The 22,654-nt window shown below is 43.4% G+C and overlaps 1 protein-coding gene across 2 annotated transcripts in view; it reads left to right on the forward strand.

The window, feature by feature from the left end:
* Nucleotides 1-22,654, forward strand: part of fhod1 (formin homology 2 domain containing 1) — a 70,458-nt gene that overhangs the window by 7,456 nt on the left and 40,348 nt on the right. For both annotated transcript variants that reach the window (XM_034679863.1, XM_034679864.1), the window contains exons 2-3: nt 1,836-1,942; nt 11,639-11,703. In XM_034679863.1, coding sequence (XP_034535754.1) covers nt 1,836-1,942; nt 11,639-11,703 — 172 coding nt within the window. The remainder of the gene's footprint in view (nt 1-1,835; nt 1,943-11,638; nt 11,704-22,654) is intronic.

Below are 22,654 nucleotides of genomic sequence, written 5' to 3' on the forward strand. Positions count from 1 at the left end.
AGGTGAAACAACAAGATGACAAAGACTGTTTTTGGTTGATCCATTAAATCAAACACCTGAAAATCATTGCATTTCTTGGAAAGAATGATGACGTGATCACAGACCACAACAAGCACAGAGGTCGTAAAAGGATAGACCTGTCGGCACAAACAGGACTGTGTTAATTTAGTATAAAACATTACCAAGCAGGGAAGGTCTTACAGCATTAAGAACCAGTATTACTTAATGGTAGGCATTCCTCTGATAAATATGAAGCAAAACATGATAAACCAAACCTAGATGTCTGATATTTAGCTTGCTATGACTTTGCTCTTTCAGCTTTACACTTATTTTTTTATAATACTCTTTTTTATTGATTTTTCAATTTTATAAACACAAACATTAGAACAAAATAAAACAAAACACACAGAAAACATAAGAAATCCCACCTCCAGATCGCGCTCCCATAACGACTTCAGAGGGTCATAGCCTGAAGAATCAGAATAAAGTAGTGAAGTATATATCTTGGAAATCAGTCCTTTAAGAGATTTTGCCAGAATTACAATGTTTTCCAGCTCTGACAGTCTCATGGGGAACTTGCCTGTCCTCAAGAGGGACCCCACGAAGTGACGAATTTGGAGATATTTATAGAAGTCTTTGTGGGGAATATTAAAATCAGCCTTGATTTATTCGAAAGACTTAACAGAGTCGGAGACCATCAGATGTGTAAAGTTTGACAGGCCCTTAGATGTCCACTCCATCAAACCAATGCTTCTAATCTGTGCTGGTAAATCTGGGTTCAGAGCCAGGGGAGAATGCAAAGACATGACAGGGGAGATACTTAAAGCTGGGGTTGGTAATCAGATTTAGATCCACTTTTTGTCATACTGGTTAAAATGATCTTTATGTCCTGATGGTAATCAATACATAATGTGTTCCTAAAAAAGAGTGAAAAAAAGCTGCTATCTACAGCCGGAGTAAACCTGGGAAAACACCAACCAATCAGCCTTTTTTGGCTCCCCAAATTTTAAACCAATCAAATCCCGTCCAGCCGTTCTGTCCTCCTCCTGCAGAGCGTACATTTCCCCGGCGTGCACTCCCTCCGAGTCCCTGCCTGTGCAGATCCAGGAAGATGTCAGTGAAAACTCTGAAGATGTAATGATAACGTGATCAGCATTTTATTGTCTTAAGCTGTTTCCTGTTTCCTGTCATGTCAAATATTAAGTGTTGCATCCGCAAACACAGACATGCCCGCTGCCTGCTCACCAGGTTTTCATTGAAACTACTGTCTGAATTGTGTAGCAGGCGTGTATCTGGAGACAAAAGTATGAATGGATAACCCGATCCCTGAGCCACACCTGTCGGCCACACGATCACAATGTGGGTGTGTCTGATCCACATAATGGAGCGCCTAATTAGCATAATACACGATTTCACCACCCAGAGCTGTGTTATAATTGTCTAATAAATATCTCTCATTCTTTCTTTTATATCCACCTTTTATTAATAATAAGGTGTCTCATAATCTCTATAAATACCTCCTAAACTCTGTTTTTATTGGAGGGTTTGTGTTCCAGGAGACAAACACACGAGCAGACTCTTATATAGCGCCTGACTTAATAAAGTGTCAGCGTTTAAAGAGCTTTAATAAAAAGCTCTGACCTCATTAGAAGAACAGGTTTTGTGGGTTTTGTTTGTGTATCAGTGTTACAGCAGCAGCTGCAGGAGGATCTGTTTATACTGACGCTAAAATTAAGCTCACCTGATCTGGTCTCTGTCTGCGTGTGTCTCACAAAGATTCATGAAGGCTCTTGTAATGAATAAATTATTAACTCCTGTTGTCTTGTGTGTCTCAGCTGGAGGAGTGCGCCCTTCAACTGGCTCCCAACGGAAACTATCTGGACCCGGACTCGTCCTTGGCCGAGCAGAGGGACGAGCTGGAGAGCTTTTATGAAGACTTGGCGTAAGGACACTCTTCCACCTTCACTCTACCTGTCCGTGCACATGATCCGTCTCACCTGTCATGGTGTGAAGTGAACTGTGTGAGCAGTTCAGCCGTGTGTGTCGAGAGTCATACTCCACCTAGCATCCATTACTTAAAGTTCAAACACCCAGCAGGGCGAGCAGCTTGGACTGAGGGAGGTTAAAGTCGAGCAAGGCCTTCAATTATATTAAGAAATACTGGTGAAGCTTGCAGCTCTGATGTGCAACACAAACATCTGTGTGTCTGCAAAACTGAAACATGTCCAGGATGAGTCGTCAGTATTTAAAAACAGCTTTTTCTAGGGAATTACAAACTCAGAAAAATGATGATGAATACATATAAATGGACTTTTTTTGTCAGTGTTGTTTAAGATACTGGCTAGGGATGCTCCGATCAGGTTTTATGCTGCTGATTACTATACCGATCTGCCACGAGTGCCGATCACTGCCGATCACTGACACCGATCACATGGACTTTCTGTACATTTTTCAATTTAGTTATGTTGAGTGCTACATCATCTGGGAAAAAAGGAACCATAAAATCACATTAATTTAGAAAAAAAAACATGTTTTTTCTTACTTCTTCAAGAGAAAAAATACAAAAACCTTGCAGGCACAATGCAGCAACTATTCAGTCAAAAGGACAACTGAGAGACACTTAAATGTACCTGCTATCAGTAACCCAATCTTTAACAGATTGGAAACATTAAGGCTCTCAACAGGATAAATAGTGCAGAAAGTCTAATAAATAAAAGACAATATGTCTCACAAGTTTGTCTTAACTTACAGAGAATGGGATTCCTTCTTTAGGGAGACGTTCGATGTGAGAGTACAGCCTGGTGGAGCTCTGGCAGCGCTACGTCTCTATGAAATATTTACGTCCCGGTGGCACGTAGCGGGACTCCAAGTGAGAGAGCAGTCGGCGGATCCTGGTGTCTTCCACCACTGAGAAAGGCTCATCTCGCCTGATGAATTCAATTATTTTTGGGGTTATTTGCTCACAGCCTTCTGACTGTCACGCTCATACAGGCGAGTGTTGCCACCGAGGGCTGTGTTAGCTGCCGTCTGACTGATGCTGCTCCGGCTGTCTTCTTTTCATTCACTGCCGCGAGCCTCAAAACCTCACCATACTCCGCCAAGTGTTTGCTCTTTAAATGTCTTATTAAATTGGTTGTGTTGAAGCTTTTTTTAACCTGCTTCCCCTGCGAGGTATTTTTTCGTTGCATGTGTTGCAGGATGCAAACTTTACATCACTCTCACAGACTGTATAAAAGTTCCACACGGCAGACATGTTTGTTGTGGTTTGCAGCTGCGCGCCTGCGCAGTGTGAAGGAAAGGTGGAGGGGGCACACTACACACAGCTCCTCCTCGGGCTGCAGGCTGCAAAGTATGAGCTACAGGTGATGTTTTTTTGTGATCGGCAATGAGAGGCATTGATCGGCATACACCGATCACATACTTTTTCACAGAAATCGTCCGATAATGATCGGTGGCCGATCGATCGGAGCATCCCTAATACTGGCGTGTGTTACATTCAGTGAACAAATATGTTCAGGTGATTCCTCAGAGTGTCTCTGAAAGTCAATGAACACTGATGAGATGTTTTAAGGGTTAGGGTTTCTATAGCAGTGACTTTTAAATCCCAGGCAGCCTCGTCCTAGCGTCCCCTAGTTTTTCATGGTGTGACTTTAAACTGGTCTACAACCCAATCGGGCTACACACTACAAGCTAATCAGGCCTCTTTTGGCCCGATGACCCATCCTGATGGATATAAAGATGGTCCTGTCGGGTTTCCCTGTGCTGTGAGGTGTGTGAAGTGATTTTACTTCCCTCAATCTGCTCAGAAGATGATTGGGGATTTGAAATTGAAAATATTAAATGTGCAGCATTTACGATCAGACATCCTTTAGTGTGTCTGGGGAACAAGGATGACAGACATGCAAGCACTTTGTTGATCATCACCTGGAACCAAACGATAGCCAATCAGGGAGGCAGGCTAACTGAAGAAGGAAGCACAAGACATACTAATAGGAGGATAATCTGATTCGTATCGATGCTTGGACATGTGCAGGTACGACGAAGGTGCATCAGTAAAGCAGCTGTGCATGAATTCAATGCATCAGCAAGAGGTCTTAAAACCAGAGTGAGACCTCAAACTCTTCACTGTGGTAATGAATCAAGAGAGAAGTCATTTATTTTTCTGTGCACTTCTGCACAACTAGACATTTTTGACCAGTGGAGTCGCCCCCTGCTGTTCACAAGAGAGACTGCAGGTTTGAGTGGCTTTTCAAAGTAGGAGACATGTAATTGAGACAAACAGACATAAACGTCACTTGTTCAGTCTGTCATCACATCATGATGATCAGATCGATATGTAACCAACAGATATCAACCAGGGACGTTTTCTGTCAAGGGAATAAATATGAACACACTCACAGTGACTGTCCTCCTGTAACCCGGTCCCTTTCTCTGAACGAGGACCGAAACAGAAGCAGAAACATTTCCTGCTTGGTCTCTGCTGGACTTGCGTCACTCAAACACGACTCCTGTGGGAAAAGAAGTATGAATGTCAGTCTGAGCTCCTTAAAAAGACGACCAGCTGACTGTAGAGGATGAAACTCTGAAGTCAAAGCTCAGTCTGACTGTATGCTTCATTTAGCTGTTAGAGAATCTGAATCCGAAGCTGATTGCTCACTAAAGACGAGTCACAGACAGAAGAAGAAGTCGGAGTGAGTCACTGCAGGGAGTAAATGTCAGTACAGGTCTGTTATTCCTGACAGCTGATTCACTTCTAAGTCATGAATAGATCAGTGAGTGTCGCTCTTCATCCTCATAGTAACACTCCAGGAGCTCTGTCACACGTTTATCATGACGAGGTCAAAGTGTGTCAGCTTTAACGTGCACACAAGAACCAGACGGGTCAGGAAGGTGTGGATGCATTCATGCAAAGGAGCAAACCTTCAGCTCCAGATCCACTGAGCTAAGGATCTGTGTTTGGTAGATTCTCTGCTCAGACTATTTGTTTCTCAAATCAGAGCTTTCAGTCCGACGACCTACGCTCTTATTTGCAAGGAATAAGACTTGTGTTCAGACGTCACTGATGTTTCTGCAGATGATGCTGTTGTATCAGAGTAGTCATCAGTATCTCATCACACCAGTGACACGGCTTTCTTGCACAGTGCAGTGAGAAATGACCATGTCCTGCAAATCTGTGACACTAAAGACACTTTCCAATCCAGTTCAAACTGCAAGAACGTCTGGAGTGAGACGTATTTTCAAGAAATCTTTCTGGAATTAAAAATCAGATGTCATGTAAACGTAGCTTTGAAAGGATTCCTGAAATTTAAATGTCCTGCTTTTTGTTCTAATGTCTGATACATATCTGGATAAGGAATTTTAAGCAGTTTGAATACTTTTAAAGACACAGCGACGATGGGAATGAAGCAAATAAAGGAGCTGAGTGGAAGATTTTAAGAGTAAGAGGGAAATTTAACGACCCAATGAAAGCCTGGGATAGTCTGGGGTCATCCATACGTTCCCACATTTCTAGGACATTTTTAAAATTAGGTCTTGTGTTCTTACATTTCCCTTCAATTTAAGCCCTATCCTCCCACAAGATTATTTTGGAAGCACTTCATAGTAAATGAATGAATGAATGAGTAATTTCATTTTGATCAGCAGCAGAATATGGGAACATAGGGCTTTGGGAACATAGGGCTGTGGGAACTTAGGGCTGTGGGAACATAGGGCTGTGGGAACATAGGGCTGTGGGAACGTAGGGCTGTGGGAACATAGGGCTGTGGGAACATAGGGCTGTGGGAACGTAGGGCTGTGGGAACATAAGGCTGTGGGAACGTAGGGCTGTGGGAACATAAGGCTGTGGGAACATAGGGCTGTGGGAACGTAGGGCTGTGGGAACATAGGGCTGTGGGAACGTAGGGCTGTGGGAACGTAGGGCTGTGGGAACATAGGGCTGTGGGAACATAAGGCTGTGGGAACATAGGGCTGTGGGAACGTAGGGCTGTGGGAACGTAGGGCTGTGGGAACATAGGGCTGTGGGAACGTAGGGCTGTGGGAACATAAGGCTGTGGGAACATAGGCTGTGGGAACATAGGGCTGTGGGAACATAGGGCTGTGGGAACATAGGGCTGTGGGAACGTAGGGCTGTGGGAACATAGGGCTGTGGGATGGGCTGTGGGAACGTAGGGCTGTGGGAACATAGGGCTGTGGGAACATAGGGCTGTGGGAACGTAGGGCTGTGGGAACATAGGGCTGTGGGAACATAAGGCTGTGGGAACATAGGGCTGTGGGAACGTAGGGCTGTGGGAACATAGGGCTGTGGGAACGTAGGGCTGTGGGAACGTAGGGCTGTGGGAACATAGGGCTGTGGGAACGTAGGGTTGTGGGAACATAAGGCTGTGGGAACATAAGGCTGTGGGAACAAGGCTGTGGGAACATAGGGCTGTGGGAACGTAGGGCTGTGGGAACATAAGGCTGTGGGAACATAGGGCTGTGGGAACATAAGGCTGTGGGAACGTAGGGCTGTGGGAACATAAGGCTGTGGGAACATAGGGCTGTGGGAACATAGGGCTGTGGGAACGTAGGGCTGTGGGAACATAGAGCTGTGAGAACATAGAGCTGTGGGAACGTAGGGCTGTGGGAACGTAGGGCTGTGGGAACGTAGGGCTGTGGGAACGTAGGGCTGTGGGAACATAAGGCTGTGGGAACAAGGCTGTGGGAACATAGGGCTGTGGGAACGTAGGGCTGTGGGAACGTAGGGCTGTGGGAACAAGGCTGTGGGAACATAGGGCTGTGGGAACGTAGGGCTGTGGGAACATAAGGCTGTGGGAACAAGGCTGTGGAACATAGGGCTGTGGGAACGTAGGGCTGTGGGAACATAGGGCTGTGGGAACATAGGGCTGTGGGAACATGGAGCTGGGGGAACATAGGGCTGTGGGAACATGGGGCTGTGGGAACATAGGGCTGTGGGAACATAGGGCTGTGGGAACATAGGGCTGTGGGAACATGGAGCTGGGGGAACATAGGGCTGTGGGAACATGGGGCTGTGGGAACATAAGGCTGTGGGAACATAGGGCTGTGGGAACATAAGGCTGTGGGAACGTAGGGCTGTGGGAACATAAGGCTGTGGGAACATAGGGCTGTGGGAACATAAGGCTGTGGGAACGTAGGGCTGTGGGAACATAAGGCTGTGGGAACATAGGGCTGTGGGAACATAGAGCTGTGGGAACAAGGCTGTGGGAACATAGGGCTGTGGGAACGTAGGGCTGTGGGAACGTAGGGCTGTGGGAACATAGGGCAGTGGGAACATAGGGCTGTGGGAACATAGGGCAGTGGGAACATAGGGCTGTGGGAACATAGGGCAGTTGGAACGTAGGGCTGTGGGAACGTAGGGCTGTGGGAACGTAGGGCTGTGGGAACACAGGGCTGTGGGAACATAGGGCTGTGGGAACATAGGGCTGTGGGAACGTAGGGCTGTGGGAACATAGGGCTGTGGGAACGTAGGGCTGTGGGAACGTAGGGCTGTGGGAACATAGGGCTGTGGGAACATAGGGCTGTGGGAACGTAGGGCTGTGGGAACATAAGGCTGTGGGAACGTAGGGCTGTGGGAACATAGGGCTGTGGGAACGTAGGGCTGTGGGAACATAGGGCTGTGGGAACATAGGGCTGTGGGAACGTAGGGCTGTGGGAACATAAGGCTGTGGGAACGTAGGGCTGTGGGAACATAGGGCTGTGGGAACGTAGGGCTGTGGGAACATAAGGCTGTGGGAACGTAGGGCTGTGGGAACGTAGGGCTGTGGGAACATAGGGCTGTGGGAACATAGGGCTGTGGGAACATAGAGCTGTGGGAACGTAGGGCTGTGGGAACATAGGCACGCTCCCGATACTCCAGTTAAAATTCTCCTCAAGTCTTATGGTTGTGTAAGAATGAATAGAATCTAGTTCTATTCACAAATATGCATTTACAAGTTGTTTGCTCGTATTTTCTTGAGGACAAAGTTGTAAAAGCATGAATTCAGACTTTTTACAAAACTGCATAAATAATTCAACTTTCTCTGGACTCATTTATTACCAAAAAGTCCAGAATATAAGTTGCACCTTTATGCAGGATGCTGTCTGTATTCTGAGGTCTCTATCGCGTTCAGCAGAGTCCACAATGTGCAGTTTCTGTGCAGCTGTGTAGCTCTTTCTTGTGCTATCTGTTTTCAACAAGTTGAGTTCACAGTTCTACTAACTACAAGTACAGTAGTTGAGCTCAGCCTACGGTAACTTTTTAGATTAAATAGGTAATAAAAGTGTCTTAAACACTGAATTTTACAGTAAAGTGAAGCAGAATCTGTATATTTTGGGTTCATCCTGCTGTAGTAAGCCAGAGGTTCAAGTTTCAAGGTTCAAGGTTACTTTATTTGTACCCGTAGGTAGATTTTGTTTGCAGTGAGTCAGCCTCCTTTTTACATCTGTGTTTGTCAATGAGCATACAATAAGAGCAGAGTCAATAAATACAAGTTAGACAGTAAATTCCTAGATACAGTGAAACTGAGACTCTGCAGAGACAGATGCACAGTTCACAGAGCCGTGTCCAGCTCGGGTTGACGTTATAACATAGACTTAACACTCTTTGGTTTCCTGACATATCTGGAGCTCTGACTGAACTCAAGTTGTGTTTGAAATTAAACCCAAAATAATCCAGCGATTCATCTCGGTTGAGTTGACTTTGCTTATAGTCTGAACACCTCCTAAAGTTTCTTAATCCTCCTTTTGTCTGAAGGCTTCATCACATTTTAGACTTTAATCCAAAACATTTCACAAAGACTTCCACGATGAACTGCAGCGCTGAGTTCATAATAAAGACACACCGCGTATAGGCTGGAGCAGCCAGCAGGCCTCTCCACATTTATTACTCATATTATGAAAACATTAATCTGGTTAAGTCACGCTGACTGAGCTCCCTGTTGGAGAATCACTGGATCTGAGAGGGTGATGGCTCGGTTTAAGGTTCGGGTTAGAGTTGGACTCCAGGAAATGAATATGAGTCAGTGTATCTGACCTCTGAAGTGATGGCAACAAGACTGTTTGTGTGTGTTTGTGTGTGTGTCCATTCTAAGTGTCACTGGAAACTGCACGTGTGTGTGATTTCTACAATGACCAGAAAAATGGTCTTTTTTTAGATTCAGTGAAACTCAAACTCTCCTCACTTTCTCCCTCTCCTTCTCTCTCTCCTTCTCTCTCTCTCATTCTTTCCATATCTCCATGCTGTCGTTCTTTCCATACCCTGATCCCAGCAGGCCACAGTCGGTCTGCCTGCATATGTTCAGATGGAAACTGAGACGTTCTGGGATCAGCTCAGAGCAGCTTCAGTCTTCTCCACCTGCAGGCGTTCACATGGGGAGATAACAGGACTGCACTTTGTCTCAAAGTCATCCTGTGTGGTGCTTCATGTGAGCTTGTGTCCAGCCATGTGTTGGTGTGTTTATGGTCGCAGTCCTGTGGTTTGTGAACGCTGCTCAGAGTCGATGACTAAATTCTTTGGAGCGTGCAGCTCAAAGATGGAGCATGGAGCTCCTTCCTCCCTCCATCCTGCAAATGTGGAGGTAAGGGAAGGTAGAGCGTGCAGCCTGACCCAGCAGAGGTTAGCTTTAGCTCATAGAAGCTTCTCACTGTGGCTCTGCCTTCCCTGTCCTCTTTCTAAGATCTCTCTGCGTACTTTTCTCTCTGTTTAGAAGCAACAGATTGTAAGATTGTAATTTAGATATCTTTTTGGCCTTGATGGGCTTCCATAGATCCACCACAAGCTGATTGAGGAGAGTTTATGAAGGTTTTTAGGTTAGCTGTTACTGAAAGAACCTCATAACTGAAGAAGTTCCCTCCACACAAAGGTGGAAAGCAACAAAATAAATGCTATAATGGAGGTTGAAGTTGGACAAGTGTGTCTGCGATTGGTCAGTGTTTGTCTCTCCATGAGTGTCTTGATTTTCTTGCAGGTGTTGCACACTGTTGATGCTTTTTGACCCTCGTGCTTAAATGAAGCTGTTGATTTGTGGAGTTGAAAGGAGGTAAGAGAAACTCTCCTGTTTGGTTGTTGCAGATCTGTGTTTTGTAAAACAAGAGTACAGAAGGATACAAGTCTTCAGCAGTGAGAGTGATTGGATTTTAGGAAACGCTGCTTTTCCCTCGCAGCACTTCAGTCACACAGCTCCGGTTTGAAGCATTAATTCCATTAGCAGAACAAAGTACGAGTTGGCCTGGAGGGTCCAACCTCATTACTCTCAGGAGATTTGTTTTACATGCAGAAATGTGAGCAGTGGTGAGAAATATCAGGAGTTCATGCAGGTGGGTTCTTGGGTGGTCGCTGGTTTTACTTTCAGTCTTTCATTGTGGAGGATTTTGTTCCTGAACGCTGCTGTTAACTTGCATTTTGAAGCTTCATTAGACCGTTACACTGAAAGGTTGTTTTCAGTTATTTCTCACATGCAGAAGTAAGATTTGACTTGCTAGTTAGCTGCAGGCTGTATGTTTTCAATGTGTGATGGACGATCCACCGTGTAAAACTTGATGAATTAAAGTGTTTTTCAACCGCAGGAACTTTACCTGGAACTATGTGCTTTTTGACTGCTGGAACCGAGGTTTAACTTTAGTTCTGGAGTAGTTAATCTCCCCCCTGAAAAGCCCCTGCCTGAGGGGTACTACCTTTCAAAGGTCCGGGAACTTTGGGGGGTGGAGTCTACAAAACTGAACGTTTCTGATTGCTAGATTTTGAGTCTGTGAATCCATTTGCAATCAGCATGATCTAAAACAGCAGAAGATGAATCTCCTTCATGCTAACAGGTTATCTGTTGTCTCCCTCATAATGATGCCGGCTGGTAAGTCCACTTCTATGGTGTCATATTTGTCTTACTGCCCTCTACTGGTCTGGCGGTGTCGTGCATTTACTTTTATTTCTTCTCCATACGTCCCTGGCCTGATTTGCACGGAGTCTTCATGGGACTTCATCCCGCGGTCAAAATGCAGACAACAATGGGTCCACAGGGACCTTTTAGTTCCTGAAAGAGTAGTTCTGGGGGCTAAGCTGCCTGCTGCAACACTGATTCCTTTTTGAAGGTCACATTTCACAATAAAAGAAACTTCCAGATGGCTCAACTTTGTCAAATGGAATTAAATTACCCCACAAGTACTTTGAGTTTGAGCTATCAGCTTTGAGGTAAGCGTAGTGGTGCAGATAAGGCTGATGTCAGCGTGCATCACCAAAGACCCATGGATGAAACTACAGCAAATAAATGTGCTGCTTCTCTTGTGCATGCACTCCTGCATGTTCTTAATGTATGACAGTGTTATCCTTTAAAGTATGATACAAAGTAGACCCTGTATTTTACAGATTAAGCACTTTGAAGAGTGCATTTTGTATTATTTGGACTCGTTTCAAAACTTTATGTGCAGACCCAGGCGGCTTTGCTTATTACTGATGCACGTTTTGAGTGTTTCCACTGCAGCTCCTTTCCTCTTCTGTCTCCATTTCTAACTCTCAATCAGAAACGTTGACTCAGTCCTGCAGGAGCACGTGCAAACCGGCACATGCAGTGAAATGAGACTGTCACTGTGGATTCTGTGTGTTTCTGTGGTTTCTCCCCAGCTCACACTGTCTCTCTTTCTTTTTCCACAGAAAAGGGAAGAAGCCCATCCTGATCCTGAGGACTCAGCTCTCCGTCCGCGTTCACTCCATCCTTGGTAATTATGTCCTCCTTCTCTCTCTCTCTTTCCATCCCTCCGTCTTCTCCTGCAGCAGACGAGTGATGACTCAGGGGAAACTCTCTCACCACAGTGACGTGTTGCTGCGAGGCAGCCCGGAGGATTTCCTCTCTGAGCCTGAATCCTTTTTTACGAGTTATAGGACTGACAACGTTTTCACTTCTCTCTTTGGAGTGAAGCTGCTTTTTCTCCTCTGATGTACAGTTTGGAACATTTGTGTGAAAATAAGATTTACAAGCTGTTCTTGTGATGTGCTCTGGCTTTAAAGAATGCACACACATGGCCTCTTCTTCTGTGTGTGTCCTGTCTTTCTAAGCTGTGAATCAGCTGCTTCCCCTTTTGGTTGACTTAAAAATAAGACAGTCAACTTGTGACCTTCATGATGGGATGTGAGAGATCTTTTCTCTTTATTTTGTTTCATCTGAAGGACTTTTGTGATTTGGAATTAAAAGTGTAGGCTCAAAAAACCCTCCTGAATGTTAAAGCTCCAGTGGGGAACTTTTAGTGTTGACTTTGGCGCCCCCTGTGGACAAATTGGTCACTCTTATCTGTTTGTTAATTTAGTCCTGTACTTGTGTAAGTAAGTAAATTTTATTTAGTATAGCACCTTTCACAGAATAAAATCACAAAGTGCTTCACAGGAAAATATCCAACACATTAAAAGAAACAGACCATAGCATGAATAGAACATTAGTCTGAACACAGTGAGTCGAAGGCCTGTTTAAATAAATGTGTCTTCACAAGTTTTTTAAAAGCGACAACAGAGACAGCTGAACGAACATTTACAGGAAGAGCGTTCCACAATGTTGGTGCCACAACTTTAAAAGCACGGTCACCACAAGCTCTAGGGGACAACCAGCAAGCCCTGGTCAGAAGACCTGAGTGACCTACTGGTGAGGTAGGGGGTGGAGCAGGTCTGCGATGTATTCAGGAGCCTGACCATGCAGAGCTCTATACACGAAAACAAGAACTTTAAAATGAATCCTAAATTTAACTGGAAGCCAATGTAGGGAAGGTAGGATCGGAGTGATGTGGGTTGTCCGGCTGGACTTGGTCAACAGCCTTGCAGCAGCGTTCTGGACTAATTGAAGACGATGGAGGGACGACTTACTGAGGCAGGTGAAAAGTGAATTACAATAGTCCAGTCGGGATGAAACAAAAGATGAATGATCATTTCCAGTTCAGGATGTGACACAACAGACCTAAGTTTGGCAATGTTTCGTAAATGGAAGAAACATGACTTTCTTTGTTTAGACTGGACAGCAGAAGAGAGGGAACCAATACACTGAGCAACCTTGGAAGCTATAGTATCAGGACCAACAATAAGGACCTCCGTCTTGTCAGCGTTTAGCTGCAGGAAGTTGTCAGCCATCCAGTCCTTAATGGCAGTCAGACAATCAAGCAGAACTATCAGTCTGTGTCATCAGGCCTAAAAGACACATACAGCTGGATATCATCAGCGTAACAGTGATAAGAAATACCTTTGAATTTACTGATAATGTGACTCAAGGGCAGCAAATACAAGGCAAATAATATAGGGCCCAATACAGAACCCTGAGGGACACCGCAGGAGAGATGTGTAAGAGATGTTTACTGATGGAAAGTTTAATTTTGGTTGTTTTTGGTTGTATTTAACTGTCAAATATGATCTAACTTTTAACTTTTATTGAAAATCTGTCAAAATCAAAATAAAATGGGGGAAAAAATGACATTTTTGGCTCAGAAAAGTACGAATTATTGTCCAAATAAAGAGAAATATAAAATAAAAAAGTCAAATTACTGAGTTTAAACTCTAAACTTCAGATAAATTTCACCCTGGCCCTGTTTATCTCTCTTTTAGATTAGTAATAATCATGTTAATCTTTAAATCATTTTTATTTTCTAGAACTAAAGGCTTAATTTTTACTTATTTTTAGAGAAAATACAACCAAGACCTCCTTCAAGGGCAGTTTTGATCTTGTTTTATGACGATATGTGACAGTGCTGCAGTAAAGAATGGCGTTTTGGTCTTTCCGGGCTTCCATAGAACAGATCAAAGTGTTTCTCATGAAGAGCGTCAGTGCCGTGTTGTTTTGCCTGTGTGGACTCATCCTGCAGCCTGTTTATGATGACTGATGATGACTGTGATTTTATTAGGAAATAGATTTCTGGTTGTTTTGAGTCATGGGACGGTGTTTGTCGCGGCTCGACACAAAAGCTTCGTTCATCAGTTATCTGAAATCTTTACAGCAGGGACTGAGGGTCTATGAGTCTGTCAGCTGTTCTGTGGTGGTGTAATATCCTCACTTTGTTGCACCATGCAGACCATTATTAGAAATCTGTGAGCAAACACTCATTCACTTCTGATGTGGTCGCTGAAGTCATGATGTTTCTGGGTAAAAACAGCCAAACCGTCTCTGTGGTTACTCTTTGAAGCTGACATTGGATCAGTTTCAGTAGAAAGAGTCTTAGTATTTCAAAACCATATTTCAGACTCTGCATGTTTGAAACTGAAAAGAAAGTTCGAGAGATTGCTTCAGTGGATTGCTTCAGCAGGGGGCCATCACGCAGGCTGTAATGGCTGCAATTCAGTTCTTTGCAGTGAATGCATCCTGATTAAAGTACCTCCACTAAAAGTTCTTGTTTTGCCACTGACTGGCTCAGATTGGTATTCTAAGTTGTCCACACATAGAACAATAATCTGAGCCTGTCAGAGTCAAAATAATGTTTTGTTCTGGACTTGACTTGTTGAGGTGTGTTTCTCTAACGGCCAAATTCCACCAGATCCGTGTCCGGTCCGTCTCCGATCCATCACGGCACCAGATCTGCTAGGTTTCTATTCTAGTCAATGTGTTAACTTCCACTGGATCCACTCGGAGCTCAACGGATCAGATACACAAGACTTCTATTTTCGCCGGATGCCGGAGCACGACGCATCAATCTCAACAGAGCAGATGGAGCGGGACAGGAAGTCAGGTTTCACCAAAACAAAATGAAAACATCCGGTTGATTTTCAGAATAAAACACTCTGTGTTATCACCAGATCGTATTTCCACTTAACTACAACAACAAACCAAAGTCATGATGAGTGGAGCCAGGCCTGGAGTCAACAGGTCAGAGGTTTTCAGAGGACCAGAAAGACAACATGGATGAGGAGAGGAGGAGGAGAATCCTTGATTCAGTGATCACCAAGGGGAAACCTCGGTCACATGACTCCAGCTGTCCGGCGGTCCTGCTTCGTGCTGCGTTCTGAAAACGCAACCGGTGGGTGTTGATGGATGAGAGAACACAGACATGGATCTGGTGGAAGTCCTGTGTTTGCAGCCTTTAAAGCCTGATTCACGGCTGCAGACTGAAGCTGTTACAATCTTTTTGTTCCTACCTCAAAATATGTCAAAATAATGTGATAACGTTGATGCATGCATGCAGAGTTTATTGAGTACTTCATCGTAATAATTGAGACTTGTTTTGTCCAGTTTGAATTTAATTCCATCCTCCTGATCACAAATCAGGTAAATCACCTGGTCACATACCAACCTCTGAGAAGTTCCTGCTCTGTTGAGTTTTGTCTCAGTGGGTAGTGTTGGTATGGTCGGCTCCCTGTGAGGCCACTTGTGATTTGGTCCTTGACTTTGCATGCAGCTTTGAATCCCTACAATCATGTCACTGTGGCGGCACACAGACCGACACGTGCTCCTGAAATCTGAAACGTTGCAGTTGTCTCGGCGGCTCCCTCTTTATTATTGTCTGATGTTGGACTGTGTGACAGTGAGCCACGCTGCTTCATTCAGGTGTCATTGTTCCTCCTGTGCTGTCAGGATATGTTTAGCTTGTGTTAATGCTGCTGTCTGGTGTATCAGAGAGCAGACGTGTGCATCTGTGGTCACAGAGAGTGTAACCACACACTGCTGCAGAGACAATGGTGCACACAAAGAGGATCTAACTTTTTATACACGCTCTTATTGTGAAGGAGCTGCAGCATCGTTGTTCAGTGGTCAGAATAAGCAGACCTGAGATCAGCTCTTATCTGGGCCTCTGTGCTGCCGCCTGTCATTGTGTTGTTTTGTTCGCAGCTCGTCTGTTTCCAGCGTTTCTCTTCTGTTTCCTTGTTGCTGTTTTGATCCCAGCAGACCAAACCTCCAGTCTGCGTTCAGGGACTTTTATTTTCAGCCTCTGCCTTTTTTTAAACCTTCTCTGAGTGTGTTGTGTTCCCGTTAACAGCAACTTGACTCACAGCTTGAAGCCTGCAGGCTCCACTTGTTCTCAAGGTTGTTGTTTTTTGTGAGTAATGTGACACAGGTTTGTAGGCTGGTTGGGGAATTGGGAGATTTCGACTTTGGCTGCGAATGGCTGCAAATTCATCGCTATCCCAATCTGAGCAATCCTGATGAACTCATCACAGAGGTCTGAGTGATCACAATGAATACGAGAAGTTCTTTTAGATTTTCTTTTCAGCATGTTTACTTTTCACCTGTTGGATTGAGGCCTGGGTATTATGTCCATGCTAATGCTAATGCAGATGAAACTCAAGCTATGGGCTTCCCTCAGATTGATCTGTGTTACTTTAGGGATGCAAACAAAAACAGCAGCCTTGATTTTGGATTCAGGAGGGACGTGTTGGTGTTGAGTTAAACAAGAAGAACAGCAGTCAGACATGGAAACTGCACTTTATATCTGTTGCAAGAAACTGCCTGAGTCTCAGTGCCAGTACAAAATTTGAGATATACTATGTTTTGAATGTCTTATTATCAGGGTTTTCCTCATTAGACTGTATCATGTTCATAACAAGCTGCAATACTAGTTTTAAATTAAAGTCACTGTCATGTGCAACAGCAGGTTCCTTTATTATCATGGTAGGGAGGAAATGGTGCCGTTCACACCAAGGGAATGCATGTCTTTGTTGCAAGAATTACATCTAAATTTTACCACCAGTACTACTGAAAATAAATGAATCACAGTGGTACTTAGCTTCCTTTCTCACTTAATGGTGACATATCATGGAAAATGGACTTTTTAATGGTTCTCTACCTGAAATATGTGTCCCTGTCTACAAACCCCCCGAGAATGAAAAGAATCCATTCTGCCCCTGTTCTGATTTCTCCACCTTTCTGTAAATGTGTGTGAAACGAGCCGTTTCAGACTTCAGTGTTTTTGTTACGTAACAACAATATCCGGTCTGTCACAGAGTCAGAGCTCGGAGCTTGTTCAGCCCATAGACTGTTTAAAACACAACTCAACCCTTCCTCCGTTTTTCATTCCCTGCACACACGTGTGCTAACAAGGAGCTTAGGAGGGAGGCATGCTAGTTGTAGGCTGTCTTAATAAACACAAAGGTCGGTTTTACTCCCCACGTCTGCAGATTTGAAGATCTAGTGGATGATTTTTATTTGTCATGGAAAAGTGCTAGCGCTAATTAGCATAGCCACATAGCTACATGTTCATAGCTGTAGCTGTAGCTGTGTACCAAGACACACGTCGACATACTGACAAATAAAACAACAAGAAACACTAAATCTGTGACCAATCCTTCAGAGAGGTCCCGCTGCCTTTCTGGCAGAGGTTGGTTTTACTCCCCACGTCTGCAGATTTGAAGATGTAGTGGATGATTTTTATTTATCATGGATAAGTGCTAGCGCTAGTTAGCATAGCCACATAGCTACATGTTCGTAGCTGTGTACCAAGACACACGTCGACATACTGATAAATAAAACAACAAGAAACACTAAATGTGTGACCAATCGTTCAGAAAGGTCCTGCTGCAGGCGCCTCCCCGTCAGGATCAGATTCTGGATCAGATTCAGAGGGTTGAAGTAACGCGGGTCTGTGAGCAGCCGTGTATATTCAGCCATCATGTAAACATTAGATCAACGTGCCGGAGAGCCGAGGCACATCCACTTCCTGAGGGGGCGTGGTCAGAGAGAAAACAGCCTGTTCTGAGCAGGGCTGAAGAAGAGGGTTTTTCAGGCAGACCAAAATCTGATTTCAAAGTGTTTTTTTGAGCATAAACTTTAAAGACATGTTTTGGGGACCTCTTAGACCAATATATGTTGATGAAAAAAGCGTGATATGTCACCTTTAACTTATCATGCTTCTATTTATTCTTCATACCTTCAGTTTCTTCTCATCTAACCATCATCTTCTTATTAATGTATTATACACTCAGAGCCTGATTCACCAAATCAGATCTGATTGTGCAGCTTTAACGCCTGCTAAACTTCTGCATGTGATGCATTTTTCATTGATCACAACAACTATCATGGTTATTGTCAGGATTATTGAATCATGTGCATGAGGTGATTTTTTGTTTGTTTGCACAAACATGCTGATAAACGACTCTTCCATCTGTCGGGACTCAATTTCCCAACTCCTAGCTTATCATCATCTGTATGTGGACAGATTTGAGCTCCATGATGGGGGTTGGTAATAATATTTGAATACTTGAATACTCATTAATCTGTTTAAAAAAAAAAAATCAAAGTGTGAATGTGACTATTATTTCATCTTAATAGATTTTTCCTCTCTTTTTACTGCAGCCTGGTTGTAACGCAGTCCTCCTGCCAGACGGTGTCTATAGCGCATCTAAAAGCTGCTTGCTAACCGCATTAAACAGCAGAAGAAGATCACTCAACATCATTGTTTAGTTAACTGTGACAACTGAATAGTATTTGACTTGAAATGCCCATCCCTACTCCTCCCTCTGCTGTGCTCTCTCACCCATAGAGGAGATGCTGACAGCTCAGCTTAGCAAACAGACACAAAACAAGAGCAAAGTGCACAGAGCTCTAAAATTTTATGGGTGTGTTTGGGCTGGAATACCATTTGTGCAGTATCAGACTGTAGAGCAGATAGTGGAAACAAATGATGCACCAGCTATCCTTTTATTGTGTATCTGTCATGTATATTTGATGCTTTTTCTTGTGTTACTCTGATCTTGTGCTGCTGTGTTGGAGAAATCTGGCGCTTGACTCAAGATGTCCACTTAAGGAGTCTATAAGGGGGCTCAGTGGGGAGACTCTGGTCTTTCAATTGTCCCTGTTATTATTCCCCACACAGATTGTAGCTCTGAACAGAAAACATCAGAGATGAAGAGATGAGACAGCAGCTTAATACAGAACAGGTTCAGACCTGCAGCTCTGCTTTGTTCACGCTCACTGTGTTCACTTTATATCAGGATACTGTGTTTGAGAAACATCCTGTTTATTATGTGTTCTTACAGTCTGAGCGGCTAATCATGTAAAGTGTGTCCTGATGTTGGTGCTCGAGGAAACATTATGGAGTCACTAAAACGTGCAGGGATCATCCTCTGAGGAGCAGGAATGTTACATGGAAATGTGTCAATGTTGGGAAATCACTCACCGTTCATCAGATTCACCTTTATTGGGAAACTCTAAACTTTCCCAGAGCTCCTGCTGTCAGAGCGCTCCCTCCTCCTCTCTCCTCACCCTCCTTCCCTCCCTCCTCCCCTCCCCTCCTCTCTGCCTGGCATGACCCCGCCCTTCCTCCTCCAAAAGGGGATTTCCCAGCCTGCTTCCTCCTTCGAGCCGTGTCCCTCTTCAGAGTCGCGCTGCCTTCAGGGTTAACACAAGCAGCACATTGTGTCGTCTGCAGAGAGTGACATGAAGCTGAGACATTCATCCTTCTCCTGTTTCTGCTTGTTTTCATTCTGTGGAGCCGACCATGCATGCTCTGATTTGACTGATGTGGTAAATAAAGGAGGACTAGAATAGCAGTGGTACGTGTTCGAGCAGGCAGAAGCATTTCAGTGTTTGTTTCTAATTCGGTTTACATGAAGCTGAACTCCTGATTGTCTTTACGTAACTCCTCTTGGTCGACCGGTTCAGTGTTTAAGTCTTCTGAGGTTTTGCTAGATGAGAAAGGACAGTGAGGATCATGGTTCAATAAAATAAGCTAAATCAAATACATATAGATAATAAAAGTATCTTGAAAACTTTAAACCCTTAAAGTACATCCTGCTGCTGGTTTAAAGTTTGTTTTCCAGCACTTGGGTCACCTTTACAAAGGTGGTATGTTTTATCTTGTGCACGTAAATTATTATCTTGTGTAAACCAGATACATTCCTGTATGCCTAAGTTATTATCTTGTGTGCACAAATGAATTATCATGTAAGCCTAAGTCATAATCTTATGCCCCTAAATTGACTATGTTGTGCGCTTTAGTTTTATCATGTGCACAGAAATTAATTATCCAAAGCGTCTCAGTAATCATGTGCACATTAGTTAGTTATCTTGTGCCCCTGACCTATTATCTTGTGCACATGAGTTTAAATGTTGTGCACATAAGTTATCCATTATCTTGTGCACCTCATTCATTATCTTGTTTGCACAAAGTAATGATTATGTGAGCCTACTTTTTATTATATGCGCCCAAGTTAATTATCTCATGCCCCTCATTTATCTTGTACAGACATTGAAGTTGTCTTGTGTGCAGAAGTTTTGATTTCATGCACATAAGTTACCTTTTGTGTGCACAAATTAATTATCTTGTGCACTTCAGTCATAATCTCGTGGGTTAATGATGTCATGCACCTCATTTATCTTGTGCAATAAAGATCATTTAACTTAATACATTGTGCACTGAATGGTTTTATCTTGTGTGCACTAGTAACATGTGTGCACAAATTAATTATCTTGTGCATCTTTGTCATAATCTCGTGCGTAGGTTAATGATGTCATGCACCTCATTTATCTTGTGCAATAAAGATCATTTAACTTAATATATTGTGCACTTAAAGGTTTTATCTTGTGTGCACTAGAAACATGTGTGTACAACTTAATTATCATATGTGCCTATATTATCTTGTGCAGCTAATAGATCAGATTAAACTCTACAACAATGATGATTGTGTAAAGAATGAGATGCTAAAAGTGACAGTTGAAGTAACAATTATCAAAGGTTGAAACTTAGAGATTAAATGGTGTTCTAAAAATACATTTGAATGTGACAGCGCCACCTTGAGGTCAATGAGGGTTGATTTATGCAGCTGAGTAGTGGTGGAATATGAGTCCCACCTTACAACTACAGTGTTTTCTTCCATTAAGGCATCTGTAAAAAGAAGAGCGTTCCAGCAGCATGTGGCATGCTCTTGATCCTTTATTCAAAGATAACGTCAACAGATGTTCCTCCTCCTGAATTCTGTAAAATAAAAGTCAGAACATTTCCTGAAGGTGAGATGAACAGACGGATTCACCTGGAATAACTCAGAAGAAGAAGAAGAGATAAAAGTGTGTCAGGAGGACATCAGGTTACCTGATGATTCATGTTTCTTCACGTCCTGATCTCACCTCTGCAACAATGCCTGCAGTCATGGTGCGTTCAGGGGATCCTCCTCAAACTCGTAAAATCAGAAACATATGATTAAGTTCCAGTGGGATGTAAAAAACGAGTCCAGTTACAAAGAAAGGAAAGTCTTTTCTCTTGAGTCATCGCTTGTTTGTTGGTTAACTTTTAAGCTGGTTAGGAAATGATATAGCTGCATGTTTGTGGGACAGAGATCAGATGCAAGCCGATAGTATTCGTTATTAGGAGGTCACAGCAGCATGCAAGTTTATTATTTAAGTATTTTAATTGGAGGAAGAGGGCATATATATGTAGATTAAACTATTCAATTTCTTTAAACATCAAGTTTTTATCGTGCAGGAGAAATCTGTTTGATATAAAAAGCTTCAAAAGTTTGTTTAATTTACAAAACTGTGACCTTTTCTTTTATCGTGTTAATCTGGACGCTCTCTCAAAATGAGTCTGAACTGACTCCTGAAAAAAGCAGAAAACACTCTGACTCAGAGCTATAACACTGCATCCTGTGTATGTGTGTGTATGTGTGTGTGTGAGTGTGTGTGTGTGTGTGTGTGAAGACATCAGTTATCAGTCCGTGTTTCCTTCCATGTTTTGTTGCCGTTGACAGTCTGTTGTTGTTGTATTTTGACCTCCCAGCAGGACGTGGTGAACCCTCTGGCTGTCACACGGAGTAACTGTCTCCTGTTAGCTGCAGGTTTGATCCCCAATGATTCTCATCATGAGTATAAGCTGCTCACTATGATCTGAACCTGCTGCAGCTGAAAGAAGTGCTATCACTTATTAACTCCCCTCCTTAGTTAAACATAAACTATGTTGAAATGTCAAATTCTCCTCAGGGAGCTTTATTTTGAAAGTCTTACTTGTCTTCGCCCATTTATTATCCCTAACCTGACTGCTTTATTTTCTAGGTTTAAGCAGACATGTCTGATTTATTATGACTTACTCTCCCTTAGAGCCCTCTTACAAGCACAATGTAAACTACAGATGACTGAAGAAGGTCTTAGTTTGAAGTGTAGGGCCCCTGGCCAAGCTGCTGTGTTTGATGAGTCGGGTGTGAGAATGTGTGTGCATTTAGCATTAAAGGTTTTTCATTGGATGCAACTTCAACTTGCAACTGATAGTTTTTTTCAATTATGTTAATTCCAATATTTCCCTTCAAAAGAAAACACATTTATTTAAATGTGGAGCCTCTTAATCAAGCAGCAACCTTCAGTGTTGAAAAGTGAAGCCAATGTCATGGTGCAATTCCTCAAGTGTCCACTAGGGGCTGCGTCCTTAGGGCTAAGTTGAACAATTTTTACATTTGAGATAAACATGCACAGATTTCGACTACATAGCTCAAGTGTTTATTCAAACAAACTACAACCTTTTTTTTTTTTTGATAGTTATAGATAATTCTGCAGAATTGGGGGCGTGGCTGAATTGACTGAGGAGGCTTAAAGGGGACATATCATGCTTTTTTCATCAATACATATTGGTCTAAGAGGTCCCAAAAACATGTCTTTAAAGTTTATGCTCAAAAAAACACTTTGAAATCAGATTTTGGCATGCCTGAAAAGTCCTCTTCTTCATTCCTCATCAGAACACTCTGTTTTCCCTCTGACCACGCCCCCTCAGGAAGTGGATGTGCCTCGGC

The sequence above is a fragment of the Notolabrus celidotus genome, chromosome 3 (genome assembly GCF_009762535.1).
Source record: "Notolabrus celidotus isolate fNotCel1 chromosome 3, fNotCel1.pri, whole genome shotgun sequence".
Lineage (NCBI taxonomy): Eukaryota > Metazoa > Chordata > Actinopteri > Labriformes > Labridae > Notolabrus > Notolabrus celidotus.